The 16,042-nt window shown below is 43.6% G+C and overlaps 2 protein-coding genes across 2 annotated transcripts in view; one reads left to right on the plus strand and one right to left on the minus strand.

Annotated features, from left to right (window-relative positions):
- Positions 1–2,989, plus strand: part of LOC144093803 (serine protease 33-like) — a 33,431-nt gene extending 30,442 nt beyond the window's left edge. Inside the window, exons 5-6 of the mRNA XM_077627508.1 lie at positions 1,380–1,558; positions 2,679–2,989. Coding sequence (XP_077483634.1) covers positions 1,380–1,558; positions 2,679–2,843 — 344 coding nt within the window. The 3' untranslated portion in view covers positions 2,844–2,989. The remainder of the gene's footprint in view (positions 1–1,379; positions 1,559–2,678) is intronic.
- A 4,081-nt stretch (positions 2,990–7,070) lies between these two features.
- LOC144094812 (venom protease-like) lies at positions 7,071–14,349 on the minus strand. Its single transcript, XM_077628704.1, has 6 exons — positions 14,119–14,349; positions 12,202–12,290; positions 11,182–11,279; positions 10,273–10,565; positions 9,622–9,755; positions 7,071–7,551 (listed from the first exon to the last, which is right to left on the minus strand). Exons 1-6 carry the CDS (start codon positions 14,204–14,206, stop codon positions 7,360–7,362), a joined length of 894 nt encoding a protein of 297 aa, XP_077484830.1. The 5' UTR covers positions 14,207–14,349; the 3' UTR covers positions 7,071–7,359.
- Positions 14,350–16,042: the final 1,693 nt, after the last annotated feature.

The raw sequence follows: 16,042 nt of genomic DNA on the forward strand, positions 1-16,042 counted from the left end.
AGAGGAGACGGTTCCTTGTGTTTTTTTTTTTAGTGAAAGGCTAACATTACAAAACGTTAATATGTTGCAGATGGAATTGTAAGCATGGTAAGTACGTATGTTGTTTTAGCATACGTGTGCAGTGGCTGCACATGACAGATTTTCTTACGAAGTTTGCCGCGGAAACTTTGTCCAAGAACAGTTTCGGTGTCTGTTCGCAATGAATGTAGTTGCGGGCGTAAGAAACTTGAGAAGGAAATAAAAAAAATCTAATCAACATGAGGGGCAAGATGCATATTTACAGGGAGTGTTGAGGAAGGGCGCATAAATGTAATAGGAGCATTCTCGCGCGAACAACTTTTAGTGAACTTTAAGATGCCCACGGACCGTTGACAGGCATTAAACATTTCAACTTCTTTACTCATCCGTAAACGCATGTTAACTACTTGTGAAGTTACACAGTTTTTAGCGTGTGCGCAAGAAAAAAAGATATTTATTAAACAGACCTTACGCGTTTGTATCAATTGTGCTCCTCGAAAAAAAAAAGGAAACTTCAAACAAGTCCTCTTTACCTATGCGGGTATCTATGCAGTGCAAGCTACACGTGAACGTGCTTCTACGGCTCTTTAACTCATTTAAGCTAGATTACTGAGATTTAAAACTTTAAATTCACTCGCCAGAGTCGACAGATGCATAGAAACAGATTAGAAGAATTCTTTTCTGCACTAATAATTCATTTTGCTTCTCTTATTTTCCGCAATCTGTACTCGAGCAGAACGAACCGCATCTGTGTGTTACTGTGTAGACTGCGTTTGATAAAGTTCTGCATGCCAAGAAGGCAGCCCTTTCTTTCGTTTAAAGTTCATCGTGTTAGTTTCTTTGTATATGTTGCGAGCTACTCTGTTTTTGTTCTGGCTCTAAGCAGTAGCCACAAATAGAATGGTGAATAAATATAAATGTCTGTTCACCCACTGCTGTTATAACCCCTGTAGAGGTTGGCAGTATGTTGAAAATAAATGAATAAATAAAATTTATAGACTTTTATCTAATAAAGACCTGCGTAGCGTATACTGTAAGGTCAGATTGGACCTCGACAGGTTAGCTCTGTAGAGCTGGCGCGAAAGTGTTATAGTGAAGAGCGGACCCCGAACAGCATGAAACACAGTCTGAAACCCTTACAATGCATTTTGCATTAATTGTGGAATGAATGCCGCAGGTCTCAATGTTCATATTTTATGTGCATTTTTAAGGTTCATTTCCTTAATTGAAGCTTGCAGCTTCGCCCGCATTCCTACATGTCTCACCTAAATATATTAAGGTTGTCGACAAGAACACGAAATGTTCATATCTTGCAGCCAGGTCGATTATGCATGCTGTCTCCTTCGTTCTAACGCATGCAGATTCCTTCAAGGACGAGAGCCTGAGTGCGTACATGACGGACGTCCTGCAGAAAGTCGAGGTGCAGCTCATGACCAACGGGGAGTGCAACGGACTGTACACCCAGGCCAAGAAGTCCATCCGCGTAGCCAGAGAGCAACTCTGCGCCGGACACAAAGAAGGCAAAAAGGACGCCTGCACGGTGAGCTCCTGCGTAGTGAAGATAGCAAACGCCGGGAGAATATTTGACAAAATACGTATATTTCACAATGTGCTCAAAGTTGCGTTTTTTAGAGAGAATTTCGTACTTTTGGTTGTTGTCTGTCCGGCCAAATTTTTCGTTGTAAGACAAAGAGCAGCAGCACTTTATCCTAACACCAGAGAAAAAATGCAAATTGATTTCATATATGCGAAAGTTCCTCGCTTGTTGTCAAAAGCACTCCTCAAGTACCTCTCTGTGGCCATGTCGGATATCACATAAGGACGGGATATATAGAGAAAAGAAGATGTTTCTGCCGCACTGTCCTCCTATATAACTTGAATAACTTGATTGCGTTTTAAAAATTCGACTGCGCTGAACATGAATGACATGTGCGTTTTGACATTACGCGCGGACTATGGTACCTTAAACAAAAACTATTTCTGTGAATGGTGGCGGGAAAACTACGCTTAACAGCAAGAAGGGGTAATAGCTGCAGTATAATTTCGCCTGGAAATCCATGCTTAATGCTTTTGATGATGGCAGTGAGGTTGACGTTTTGCTCTGAAGCGCATAATAACTTATCTCCGACCCCTTCATAGAGTGATCATTACAATTTCTTTCTTGCACCAGTCCAGACCTGTTTATAATTGCGGAACCATGTTACATTTGCTTGCTGTGGTCACACTGCCTTTGCGACATAGGTGTCACCGGTCTAGTCAAGAAACGAAATTACTCTACGGAAATACACTGATTAAACCTCCGTGGGTAAGCTTCGTTGCAGTTTAGTACGTTTTCCCAAGTATGCTTCTATTCAAAAAAATATTTTCTCCTATCTACCGGCACTTGAGACCTCATAGTCCTTCCTTTAGTCTGTGCATTGTTTCGTCTGTGCATTGTTTCTTCCGTACCGTCAGCGAAGGATATGCAAGACCAAAAATACAAAACCTTCAGCTGGCTCTGAAGCTGCCGTTGGCATGCCTTCATCTCGCTAATAATACTCCCTGCAGAAGCTAGTACGGATGTAGCGGTAGTTAATCAGAAACTTCACAGCGCCTTCTGAAATGAAACTAAGGTCGCTAACTCAGTCACGTGTTTCTACCCCGCACCCCCGCTGGCGCAGGGAGACTCCGGCGGGCCCCTGATGGTCCTGGAAGGTGACACTTACGTTGTGATCGGCGTCGTATCCGGTGGCATCGGCTGTGCTCGGCCCCTGCTCCCGGGACTCTACACCCGCATCACTTCCTACATGCCCTGGATAATGAGTCACCTGAGGAGCAGCCGCTAGCTGCAGCCTCTCCTGCGACAGGGCGAGCGACAAGAAGAGTCGTTGGCCATCGTCTATGTTTTTTTTCTTTTTTTCTGGGTAGCCAACGCGCACAGAAACATTTCGGCCAGAGAGAAGCCTTCAATTACTAATAAATGGCAACTCAGCTCAGGGAAAGTGCATGTAGCAATTTCGGCAAATTTAGTCGTGCGTTGCTTTTGGAGCCATGAACGTATTAGGCTGATATTATATTTCAAGCTGACTTTGTCGTATCTGCATAACACGCCAGGGTTATCACGTTTGTCTGAAGGACCTGGAGCGGTGCACTGCGGTACAGAGGAGGCAAAATCTTGTAGCAGATGCTTGTTTGTATGTGCATGATGCTGAGCATGCGTTAAGATGTTGCTCAAAAATGAAATTACCATTGTAAAATGACGCTTTCTTTTCTCTACAGTGCACCATTCCCAGGCTCGAAACTAGCCTGCCATTCTCTGTATATATGAACATACATGTTATCAGTGCACTGCTGTTCGAATCCTGTGCATGTGTGTGAAAGATCATGAAGACTGTGTGAGGTAAAGGACATTGATAATATTGAACAGGTGGCTTTGACAGATGTTTTGTCGTCTTACAGGATAGGAAGGCACAACAAAGGAAGGCTTGACTAAGGCGGATGCTCTTATGTAAAGCTTAAGAGCATCAAACCAGAACCAACTGCTGCTAAGAATATAAAAGTATGTCTGAAATGCAGATGGAGACGTCGACGGGTCCTTGTCTTAAATTTCTTATTTCAAATAAATTATTCAGTGTATTATTTTCAAGTATTTGGCTGCATGTAGAAGTTGTGGTCTCTGTGAAGGTGTATGCTATATATTGCAATATTCTCTGTAAATAAAAAATACGTGCAACCTTTTATTCAGTTTTTTTTAATTCTGTGTTCATTATTAAACTGAGCTTTCTTGTATCATGAAGTACTAATGTGAGCGTAGTGGGCAAGCTTTTGCTCAGAATGAATGGGCTTCATTCTTCAACACATGGGCCACGAAGCATGTGAACATATGTAATGCACCTTGTTTAAACTTATCCAACATCACTAAGAAGCAATCAAGCGGGTTGATGGTCGAGCGTGCTGTGGTAAATTATAAATATTCAGACAGCAATTGTAGCTGCCTGGGGGCGACTTCCTTTCGCCTATGGTCTTGCTCTTCGAAATTGCCGCGACGACCATCCTTTTCTTTTCTAAGTTGCTCTGATGGCGGTATTGTGGTAGTTAAAATTAGTGGCCCTCTGTTATTCAGGATGTACACTCTTGTGTTTCCGTGAAACCTGATGACTTCACTTCAGAAATTGTAAGATCATGAATCTCGGCTATCGCAAAACAATTTATTAGGATGCATAAAACACATCTGCAACAAGTTCACTGGCAAGATAAAACAGCATTTCTTTAATTCAGAATAAACCTATAAATCGTCAACAACGAGCGTAAAATAAATTTCTTCACCAAGTATGTTTGCACGTTGCAAATTGCTGCATTAAGCTGCTCATATTTATGCACAAATATTTACACAAGTCGTAAACACACGAGCTTTCTTTTTGTCGACGTCTTTAGTCAAATGAATATCAATCAGCACACAAGGCAAGTGTAAACTTTGTCGTTATGGTGACTGCATCATAAACCGTCGTGCTCTATACAACATTGCAACGAACATTGTTTTTACCATAAGATTGAAGTAGTTACTCATTGGCATCCACCCAAACGCAGCCATACAGCTACAAATGAAAGCTATACAGCTTTCTCAGGAACTTTGTAGTTTAAGAAAAATTCGTCCTGCTCCGGGGTTCAAACCCGGGACCACCGCTTCACCGGAGCAGTCGCTCTGTCACCTCAGCTAACCGAGACGGCAAGCTTACAGTCATACGGATAACACTGTCAATGTACACAGTTATTGCAGTCCATCACTTTCGCACGTTCACAGGCACGCGGCAGTGGAATGGCCACTACAGTCACATAAAATACACAGTTAGAATGATACTGTACATTTCTAAGAGCTCATTATACTAACAAAATGAATTAACTTGCAAAATCTTCATTGTGTATGCCGAAAAACTTCTGTGAAGTGCAAGTCCAGTAAATGCAAAAGCAAAGAATACGCTCCGCTCCACACGGGGGAGCAAGGAGCCGTTAACAAAAGAAATGACTAGTAGCACTCAGGCGGAAACTTGGTTTCTCAGCCTCAAGAACCTCGCTTAAAATTCCGTAACATTGCAGCCGCGTGAATATGGCATACAGCTGTGCATCACCTCATAGCTTAGTGCGCAGTTCTGCAGACTCTGAACGGCATAACAATATCAGAAATAACACGAATAAATGTGAAAATCAGTTAGTGCCTTTTGCAATCAGTTTTGTCAACTTGGAACACGACATTGATCTTGGTGAGGAAGCTAAAGGTATGTAAATTCAATGCAACGAAATTGTAGCGATTACACAGCGAGGTAAAAGCAAAAAATAAAAAGGGTGGTGCGAAGACACCTTACCTAGCTCCTATAAAAAAAAAGGTGCCCTAATGGGAAACTGTGCATTGGTGGATTCTAAAGGATCTAACTCCAGCAGAATACATTGTATGTACAAATATTTGAATGTATGATCTAAGGCCTATTCTGTACAAATATAAATATGAAGTATGCCGAGTGTCCCACCTAGCAATGATAGCGCATATAAGAGTGAAAACTATCAATGATGATGCCAATAAGAATTCCACTTTCATTGTTTCTCAAAATGAATGAAATAGATAGACTAGATTCTTAAAAAGGAAATTTCAATGAACTAATCATGCCATTATTAGGCGGCATTTTGTTTTAAAGAACTTACGTTCGTTTAAGTAAATCAATTCTATCATTTTTACTCAAGTGTAGCGCGACAACAGCGAAGGCCAGCAAATAATGTCGGCAGAGTACACAGTACTGCATGGAGATGCCACGTTATTTGGTTTCTGTGCGCATTGAACGCAATTTTGTTTGAAAAATTTTGGAGCTGTTGGAAATACCTCGTATTTCAGTAACAACCATATTCATAAACGCCTAGATGGTTAAAAAATCAAATTTCAGTTAATGAATAATGCTATTATTATGTAGCACAGTGCTATAAAGCACTTCCCTTCATTTAGGTAAATCAATTTTTTCATTTTAATTTCAGCGTAGCACTACATTAGCAAAGGCCAGCCAATAGGGTTCACGGAGTACACAATACTGCTTTGTAATGCTACGTTGTTTGCCTTCATTGCGGAATAGGCATAATTTCGTTCGAATCTTTTGTTGAGGTTGTTGGAATTACCCTGTACTGCTGTGCTAGAACCATATTCATAAATATGCCTATATGCACAATGAAGGTAACAAATACATGACTAAAAAACGAATGCTGGATGGATATAAAAACGTTACTTCCTAAGGACACATTTGCAAATGAAGATGGTGAAACAATAACACATGATATAGTAGCTCACACTTGAAACATTGTCTCAGCAGGGACACAGCTAGGATAAACATCTTTTCTTTCTAGTGCAAGGGTGATGACTAGCTTCAAAAGCGCCGAAATAATATTTTCCGCGACTTAGGAGACACTTTCCTGGCCCCCCTGCTCGCCATGGGCTTATGCGTAGGAAAAACTAAAACAAACATATCACTTCAATAAAAAAATCAAGTTCCAGTCAGCCGGAAGCTTTTCTTAGATGGTGGCGTATTCACTGCTTGTGCTCAATTTCTTCATCTTAGTGTAGTCGGTTTTTTAATACAATGCCTTGATCTTTGTTTGGGCTTGAATTCAACGCAAAACGAAGAACAGTGACTCTCTTGAGTCCGGACCACTGCTCTGAGTGGGCGCAGAAACAAATCACTTCGCCTTTTTTTTTTGTCGGTTCACATCTCTGCGCAAGAACACAATTGTAAAAGGTATCTCTCTGGGGTAAAACCTCTTATTTGTATGTAGGACAAGAAACCTGTTCTATTAAACCACCTTTTCGCTGCGCATGTGATTATTCCTAACCATGAAAACAAGTTTTTCAGTTACATACGAAGGCTGAAGTCTAGCCGAGCATTAATGCCTCCTTCGATAAATTTCATATTGCTTCAGTGCACTGCAGCGTAATCAAACACCTTTTAAAAATTAATGTGGATATGCCAATGGGGAGTTAAAAGTCGTGGTTCAATTACGCTGTGACAAGAAGCATTCTTGGTTCTTAAAGAGGGAGCTTCAACCCTGTATGTGACTGCAGTAATTCCACGCTCGACAGCATGATACTTTTTCTCCATGGAGCGCACATCGTATTTCAATAGCACTTTAGCATCAAATTCAACTAAGAAATAAGTGATTAGCACGATGCTCTTTAAATGGTTGCGTCAAAAAATCACCCGCGATGTTCTCTTATAATATCACGACGTAAACAATCGGCAAAACAAAAGCGCTACAACGTGCAGGCAACCTCTCTGTTATGTACCACACGTACTATACCAACATCTCAGAGTACAGCCGGCGCGTATCGTGTCACAGCCTGGCGATGTTGTCTCGGTCGGTGCTGTCCGCCGTTATGTGGTCCATGATCCAAGGCAGAAACGCCGTGACCCGCGTGTAGATGCCGGGCGTCTTGGGCAGGGCGCAGCCGTCGCCGGCAGCCACCACACCCACGACCACAGAGCGACGGTGGTTCACAGCCAGGAGGGGTCCTCCGGAGTCGCCCTGCGTACGCGTTCGTAATGAGATCTTGCTGTCACGTCATATTATTAGAACACAAAGAGTCGGGCACTTAGCGAATGTTTTTGGTGAAAGTTCCGTCTCTACAAGAAAGCCGGCAACGTGGGTAGAAAGTGGAGTATGGTTGTTGCATCTGAATGTACTAGCATCCGGAACATTAGAAATTTACGCGCGATGTAAGGTGCTAAAATTTTGCACCTCAGTGCTTGCATACAGTGATGATATGTCTGCTTAACTCCACTCGGTGATGTTTCGCTGCATATTGGTGTACTTCTAACGCTATTCGTGAAAGAAGAAGCAATATGAAAGTGCGGGGTATATTAAACATGTAGTCATCGATTATCCCCAACTGTGAATGAAACATAACTTTTGTTTTTTGAACTATAGTTTTCCCTGCAAAGAACAATCCCATCAAGGTATTTTCATGTTCGATACGGACTAAAAATAAATTCGCCGTTTGAATGATTATGACGCCTGGTTACGTAAGGTGCAAACCAAACTAGGCTAAAGAACGGCATGACCGTACTGGATACATGAATGGTGGTGTAGAAGTGGCAAAGCCTAACAAAGAATCCCTCAAATAGTAAGCACCAATGCGCGTATTCTTTTTCGTATTGTTCATGCCTGTAAATCCTTACATAGTAACCTGCCTAAATAGGCAACGCGACAAACGATCACAGTGACAAAAAACTGACGCGGTTTTGCCTCAGAGTTACTTGCTGCATCTTACGCGCGTTATAAACGAACGAACAGCTTCAAAATGCGACATCTGGCGTTTTACTTCAGCTGTACCGAGGTTTCACATTATAACAAGAATTTCTCTGAGCGCTCCTGTACAAAGCCGATAATCTTACGCAAACGTTTTTGGTTTGCACGAATAGGCAAGCAGGTGCATAGCCTGCGACGTTCTATGAGCACTGTGTGCCCATTTATTCCACCACAGCTTTTTAATTAGAGCCCTTAATTGTTACGACTCAAACATTCAGGAAAGACGAATGAAGTTGTGTATGTTGTGCTTGCATGTTTCCAAGGTTGTCCCAAAGTCGAGTTTTCTTTCATAGGAGAGTGGTTCACGGATGTTACGGCAGACATGTGACTTCAAATGTACTAATGTGAAAAGCTGAACAACTGGAACGGTTAGTCACGTATTGCTTCTTCCGCATATCTTTTATATGTCGATAATTGGTCTGAGCGCAAATAGCAAGAATAAAGATTTAAATGTATTGAGTAGTTACGTAGTGTATATTTTCGGCACGCGAATGGCACGGCACAGAAACTGATGTTGGCAACAACCAAGTTGCCTCTAGTGTGACAAACAGTTTGGTAGCGAATTTATATGAAAGCCCCAGGTCGTCCAGACAAAGTCCATGCTTTTTACTCTGCTCGTTTTTTTAAGCTATTCTTTCAAACCAAGGCAAACAATTATCCTTTAGTAGCCTGCGAGTGTAGCTCGTAATGCTTCTGGGGACGGCTTGTTACTAACGGCCATGGAAGAAATCGCCCACGCTTTGCAGGAATTTCAGGGGTGTATTCAAAGCCCAAAGACACCACCGTTGCTCGGGTACTGGTGTTTTATTTCGGTGCCGAAGTATTGGTACTGATTAGGTATTTCAGATTTTACTTTGCAACACTACCAAGTCTTCAATAATCGGCTCGAATAATTACGATAGAGATAAAATAAAAAAAACGCAGAAATTGGCCAGAACTAGTGACCCAGGGCCCTTTTAAAACGCTTAGCCACCGGAGCCGCAGTCACATTTAAGACGATAAAGCTACATATTGTCAGTGTTGTAGAAACTTTAACTGGCCAGCAACTAAGCTGATCGGTTCTCTGCCCTTATTATTTGTCAGTAAGATTATACCGGAAACTGTATGTGAATCTGCATTCTTGCAGAAGAATACATTTAGTGCAGCTGCCAGATTAAGTTCCTAAAAAAAGGTTCATAGTTCGCTGGAAAGCCGGCTTGCCAATATCGCCAATATCGAAAGACAACGATTCAACTGTTAAGAAAGTTAAGCTGTGAATATGAGAGAGCGAGACTTGAATTTGCTTACATGGCAAGCGTCCTTGCCTCCTTCTTCGAGGCCTGCACACATGTGGTTGTCGAGGACTCGCATGGAGTGGTTTTGCAGCCAGGTGTTGCAAATGTGGTTGTCGAAGACCGTCAGGACCGCTTTGAGTGGAACCGCTGCGTAATAATTCGTAAAACACCAAAGTAAACAAAACAATGTGACCCGATAAAATCTATGGTTACCATGCATATAACAGCAAACCAAATGCGTATTTTTTTTATCACGGCAGTATTTTGAAATCGTGTGACGTTGATAGTAAATATTTGTACCTCTTTTTTGTCTTGGTGATTAGCGCACAAGACGTTTTTACTTTATGTCACGTCTCTCAAGAGGAGATGTTACTTTTCTGTGATCCGATAATGAACAAAGTAAGCGGTAGGAGATAATCACTTAATGAATGCAATATTCTCCTTTTTCAAGTTGATAAAATACCGAAGAAAGAAGGGTTATGTAGAGGTGTGCAAGAGAGAGAGAGAGAGAGATAAAAAGGTAGGACACTATGACAGGATCTCAAGTTTTATGAAGGCCCATAACTCACATTGAAACAAAACCGTTAACAATTTTTTTCGTCTTGTTTTTCGGGATTGGATATCGAAAGAATGTAAGCGATTGTCAGAGACGGAGTTGTCTCACCTGGCGTCTTCGGAACATCCTCGGACACCTGTCCCCAGCCGACTACGGTGACGTTGATGCCCGTGGTGTCGGCCAGCGTGAGACTCGGCAGGCAAGCTGGCTGCGCGTATTCGCTGTACTGGATCTTCTGGCTGAGGCGAACCAGGGCAATGTCGTTGTCATACTTCTTCACCTTGCGGTATTCCGGGTGCATGACTAGCTTGTCGATGGTGTAAGTCATGGCTGGTGTCCGCGGCTCCTTAGTGCGAAGGTTATACTCCGCGACCCGAACCACGAAGTTGGACTTTGTGTACCTGCGAGTCACACGGGGCAGGAACAGAAACGAAAATATTTCTATTTTAGGGCAGCTTCGACAGTTAACACTGTTCGCGGTGTGAGCCAGTTTCAAAGCGATGGTCCCTGGCGTTTGAAGCATGATAAAGCTCATAACAGTTGAAGTCGTGCGCATTGAAAACAGCTTTCTGGAATTGGTGTTATTCGTACAATACTTTTTCAACTTTTTTTCACTCCGGTGCACAATTAGTTTTCTTTTACTGGAACACTTATAGGGCAGAAAATATGAAGGAGTACGCGTTAATAGTTGTTTTGTTTGTGTGGGTTTAACGTCCCAAAGCGACCCAGGCTATGAGGGACGCCGTGGTGAAGGGCACCGGAAATTTCGACCTCCTGGGTTTCTTTAACGTGCACTGACATCGCACGGTACATGGGCTTCTAGCGTTTCGCCTCCATCGAAATACGACCGCCGCGGCTGGGATCGAACCCGCGTCCTTCAGGTCAGCAGCCGAGCGCCATAACCACCGAGCCACCGCGGCGGCTGTTACTGTTTGTAAAAAATAATAGAAATTTCAATCAGAAATTCATCCCGAAACAGTATATCGCATTGCTAGGCGCAACACATCATACACTTACCCGTAAAAGCAATGAGCTGCTGTAAGGATCCACCTTTCATTCAGGATGGTGCCACCACATTTGTTTTCCCCAAGTGACGGCACGAACTGTATGGACACCTGCAAAACACCATTTCATCGTTAGTATGTAAATGACAGCTTCCGAAGATAGCGACATAACAAGTTTAAAAATGATTCTGTGTACCACAACGTAGACTAGAAATCTGTGAAGCCTTCAATTTTCAAGCGAGAGGCAGCGTTTTATTATTTATTATGCACAGGATAGACCATAAGAGGCAAATATTGCAAAACTATGAGTAAAACCTTGTGCAAGATGAAAGTTTTGCGTACTGGTTAATCATATAGGAAGCCGAAGCAGCTGCGCTGAGCGCAAAAGAAAACAAAAGGAATAAATGCAACATGCTTCCAGCTCGCAGCAACACAGTATTGCCACCATATTAGACCTACGTCCTCTTACCGGTAAGATGAAGTACCTAATATTGTACCAGAAAGTTACTTTTAAGAAGAAGACAAATTAATTTTATATTCCTATCTAATGCATAAACATACTCTAGCACACTGGAAAAAAAGAGAAATTTAGGCTTAGTGAATATGCATTCTTATGAGCGTGTGGAGTTGGAGATGTGCCCCCAGGTGTCGCGACCAAGCTTTGCGCCCGGGGCCGATAACGTAAAACCACCACCTCAGTACAACATTCTTGCTTTAATTCCCACTTGTTCTGTACTGAGCGAAGCAAAGGACTTAAGTAGCGTTTGAGTACGAAGAGGATGTTTATATGGCAAATTGCTTAACTTGCGCACGTTGTTGTGACGAGAGAAAAATATTCCAGTGAGAACTCCCCGTAAAACGCAAAACACGCGTTTATGGAACGCCGTTAGCCTGGGAACGTTTATAGGACATGTCTTAAGGCCCCCGAAGAGTTAACATATCGCGGGGCCTGCTTTATCACGATTATATTTGAAATGGCGGATTTCTTCATTTCGATAAAAAACGCTATAGTAGAGCTATAACGCCAACTCACCAGCCAGGGGAATTCTCCATCGTATGCGACCTGGCCCCCGACCACCCGAGCACGTCTAGCAGTCCGAAGGCCGCAAGCCCGATGGGGGACTGTTGTGAAAGAGAAAAAAAAATGTCGTGAAATACTGATAAAAGCAAACGTAGCACCAGATGAACCAGCGCATTGTTTACTCGAAAGCAGAGCATTTTAAAATAATTTATTCTAAATTTTCTCGCTCGGAAATACGCACTTAAAATGTGCACAATGAGGTCAGTTACTGTCCGAGAACGTGCAATGAAACAATTAGTTTTTTCTGTGAATTTGCTCCTCAGGCAAAATGCCACGGACTAAACACTCGAACTCTTTTATAGGTTAACTTTTTCTTCTTATTTTATTGACCCCTGATTGTTCAAGACAAAACTAGTTTATCGCTTTATAGCAAACAACATGTAGGCTCCGGCCTAACTAGACACGCTCAACACCTGCTCCTAAGCCAAAACTCTCGCAATGCTCGAGAAAGGGTGCCGCTTCCATAACCGTTAACATGGCGAAAACGTTAGCGGCGAACTCAAATGGAAAAGTACGCTGGTCCGGCCCGTTAAACGGCGCGCAAAACACGTGCTCATTGTTATGTCGCTGGAGCGTATGCGATTGACCCAATTCGAGCAAAGCTAATTGCGCTCTTGGCATCCCAGCGACGTGTACACACACGCACACCTCCGCGGCGCATCCGGCGACTTGGGCAAATGGGCCATCAAAGGGGTTGCTCTCGGCAATATCGCGCCCGTTATGCCCTCCCCCGCTTCCCTGTGACTCTGCTCGCGCGCCGGCAGAAGCACGCGGGTTATGCCATAGCGGAGCGGCCGTAATCGAGCAGCCGCTGCCACCATTTACGCGCCTTGTGCAGAGTGAGCGGTTGGTCTTGCCTTTACACACCTAAAGCCGCAAAAGTTTAATGCGTTTCGGTAATACGGTCCACCGTTTCTAATTTCTCAATCTTTCCAATATGAACGTTCTGGCAGGCCTAACGGTTTAACTTAATGAGAAACAAAAAAAGAAACACGGACTCCTTTAGTTAATTACCAAGTGCTGACCTTGAAATCGAGCGTACGTTGATCGCATTCAAATGAGCAAGCAGCGCTCTAATAAATGAAAGTATCTGCTTCGTTGCAAATAAGATTATGATGTTCACTTATTCCAGCGCGTATGCCTCTGGGAACTTAGCTGAGGTCGTTATTTTCTACAGGGTGAGAGATTTTTCTCAACACAATGTGCAAGTAGGGTAAAAGCTTGGGGCTGAGTTGTGCTCTTTGCGACAACTGTAGCATCAGATTGCCGCCCTAGCTCAAAAAGGTCCCTCAAGCCATCAGCAAGTGTGGGCAAAATAATCCGGAACAAACCTTCCTTAGCGGAACGAGCACAAAGCCTGGACTTTAAAGCATCACACAGTGGCCTACAGATACATAGATGGGGAAAGATATACGCGATGGTGTTACGTTTCAATTTGAAGATCATTCCACTGGAGACTCAGCTCAAGAAAGAAAACAGGAAACAAATTTCCATTTCCGGCCGGAAGCAGGATGATTTCATGTACAAGCCTCTATATATGTGGTTCTTAAGCTTGGGAACACTTATGCACCAAATTTCGCCCTAACGCCGAGGAAGAAAGTAAATTAGCCCCAGTCAGAATCAGGGTCAAGGTGCACCGGAAGGTAGTATGAGGCCTGCCCGTGAAAACTGCAAATGGGGTGCTTCCAGTCCCACAGTTAACGATAGCATTAACACTGCATTTCCACTGACACTAGAGCACGTCAGCTTCCGTGGTCGGTAATCCTGTCAATGGACACCGGAAGTAAAAATCCCAGCTATATGGAAGCACTCCGGCGGGCTCGAGCACGCGGGTGCCGCAGGGCGCGTGTCAGGAGAGCGGCCGCTCACCCATCGCAGCGGTGCCTCTTGGCTCATCCAGCAGCCATAGCACAAAGACGAAGAGGCCGAGCAGGCGGACTTGCACCTCTGGCAGCATGTGGACTTGCGTTCCGGTTCCGGTGCTAGCGGTGGCAGTCGGCTTTGCGCGCTATGCAGCGACGATGGCACCTTCGAGTTTCTCGGGGCGCTCTGATCTTGGCGGGCTTCGGCGGTGTATTTAAGCATGGGCACCACACAACGTCTCCTCGAGTGTCCTTCCAAATGTGTCATGTATCTACTGGCCCAGTGTTCGGCAAACGTTGCGTCGCTCGCGCGCGCGCAGCGCTCGGGACCCGTGAGAGGAAAGAGGTTTTCATTGACCCATTTTTTCCTACGAGATCGGCAATGGAACATGGCACACCTCCGCGCGCGCAGCATTGCTCGCGCCGATTTGCCCCTCGCCTCTTCCCGCCTTCTCGCCATGATAGCACTAGCGATACAGGCAACACTTTCGCACGCTTCCGCCGCCTCCTCCTCGATCCTTTCTCTCTTTTTTTTGTGCGTTTTTCTTCCTGTTATCTTGGTTGTCGCGCATCTGCCTAGCTTTCCGCGCGCTTTTCGTTTCATGTTGTTGTTACCCCTCCCCTCAAGCGCGAGGCTGAAGCGAGCGCGAGCAACCATGGGTAGTAGTGACAACACTCAAAGTCCGCTGCGGTGTCCTCCCCTTTCAGTGGTGAGATGGCGAGTGATTTCGTATTTTCGAGGGCAGCGGAATCCCCGTCCCTCATGTGCGGCTACCAAGGTCACACGAGCAACCGATTGACCTCACTTCCGAGTGACTTTCCAAAGACCGCGGTGGTCTGCCTGACCCTCGGTCTTTTGATCACGAGGATATGCTTGCTGATGATCGGGTAAAAAAGTGTACACACCTAAGGCATGCGTCCGAGTGAAATAAGCTTCGAACGATATAGCGCTCTGTCTACAATGTTTTTGCAAATGAAGACGTAGGACATTTCAGCTTTCTTAGTTCATGCAATGCAAAGAGCATAGAACATTGTTACAGAGAACGGACGAAATCTTAGGAAGAAAAAAAGAAACAATTATGTCCTCTACGCTGATATGGCGGGGTTCACAATATTCGTACATCTTAGTACATTATCAAGTTAAAAAACCACAGCGAAAGTCCATTGGAACTTCAGAACGGTATCGGTGTAGTATATATTAGCAGTGGATACCTCTTTGCACATGACTATATTAGCACTCTTTATAGAACATAACCTGTTCCTTCGTAGCTACCACTATAAAAATAAAGAAAATCCGGGCCACAACTGTCATGCAACAAGCTTAAAATTAAAGAAATCGAACTGTGATTGTTACTATATTTGCGATAAACGGTGCGTTTGATATTCCCATTGAATTCTGGAACATTTTATTGCGACACTGGGCTTCTGCAAAGTATGGCTGAGTGAAACATCCGGCGACAGTGTGTGTGCCTTCTTCTGGTTCTGCGTCAAGCTTTTCGCTGGTTTTTTGCTATATCAAGAATTTCAAACATTGGTATATGTATCCGAGATGTGTACTGTCATAATAGAATGTCTTCGAAGCGGAAGGAGCAGTAGGAAAATAAAATTGCATTATATACGAGGCTTTTGTGCTTGAGCTTGGCAGCAAACTTGAGGTATGTTCACGAGTTTTCCACTTCAGTTTTTCTGCCCTTACTATAAAAGTCATTATTAAAAGCAGTATCCTGTCCACTATAAAACAGGCCTCGCCCAACAGTCTTGAACTATTACCACCGCAATATTCATTAGAGCAGTGCCCGTATCCTTGTCTGGGAGTCAGAAGGAATGCATTTTTTGGTCACAATCCACAAACAATTAATGGGACGCCTGGAGAATTTTTTTAAAAATCTGTATGCCACATAATTTTAAAAACTTCTTACTTATCAGAAGTT

Source organism: Amblyomma americanum, chromosome 6, assembly GCF_052857255.1.
Source record: "Amblyomma americanum isolate KBUSLIRL-KWMA chromosome 6, ASM5285725v1, whole genome shotgun sequence".
NCBI classification, from domain to species: Eukaryota; Metazoa; Arthropoda; class Arachnida; order Ixodida; family Ixodidae; genus Amblyomma; species Amblyomma americanum.

Bases quoted from the DNA above. Each gene is read 5' to 3' on its own strand.
- LOC144094812 (XM_077628704.1), bottom strand. From the start codon at position 14,206: ATGCTGCCAGAGGTGCAAGTCCGCCTGCTCGGCCTCTTCGTCTTTGTG. The intron at 10,566-11,181 runs GTAAGTGTATGA...TGTGACTCGCAG, and splicing joins GCAGCTCATTGCTTTTACGG to GTACACAAAGTCCAACTTCG. The intron at 7,552-9,621 runs GTAAGCAAATTC...ACGCGTACGCAG, and splicing joins GAGGCAAGGACGCTTGCCAT to GGCGACTCCGGAGGACCCCT.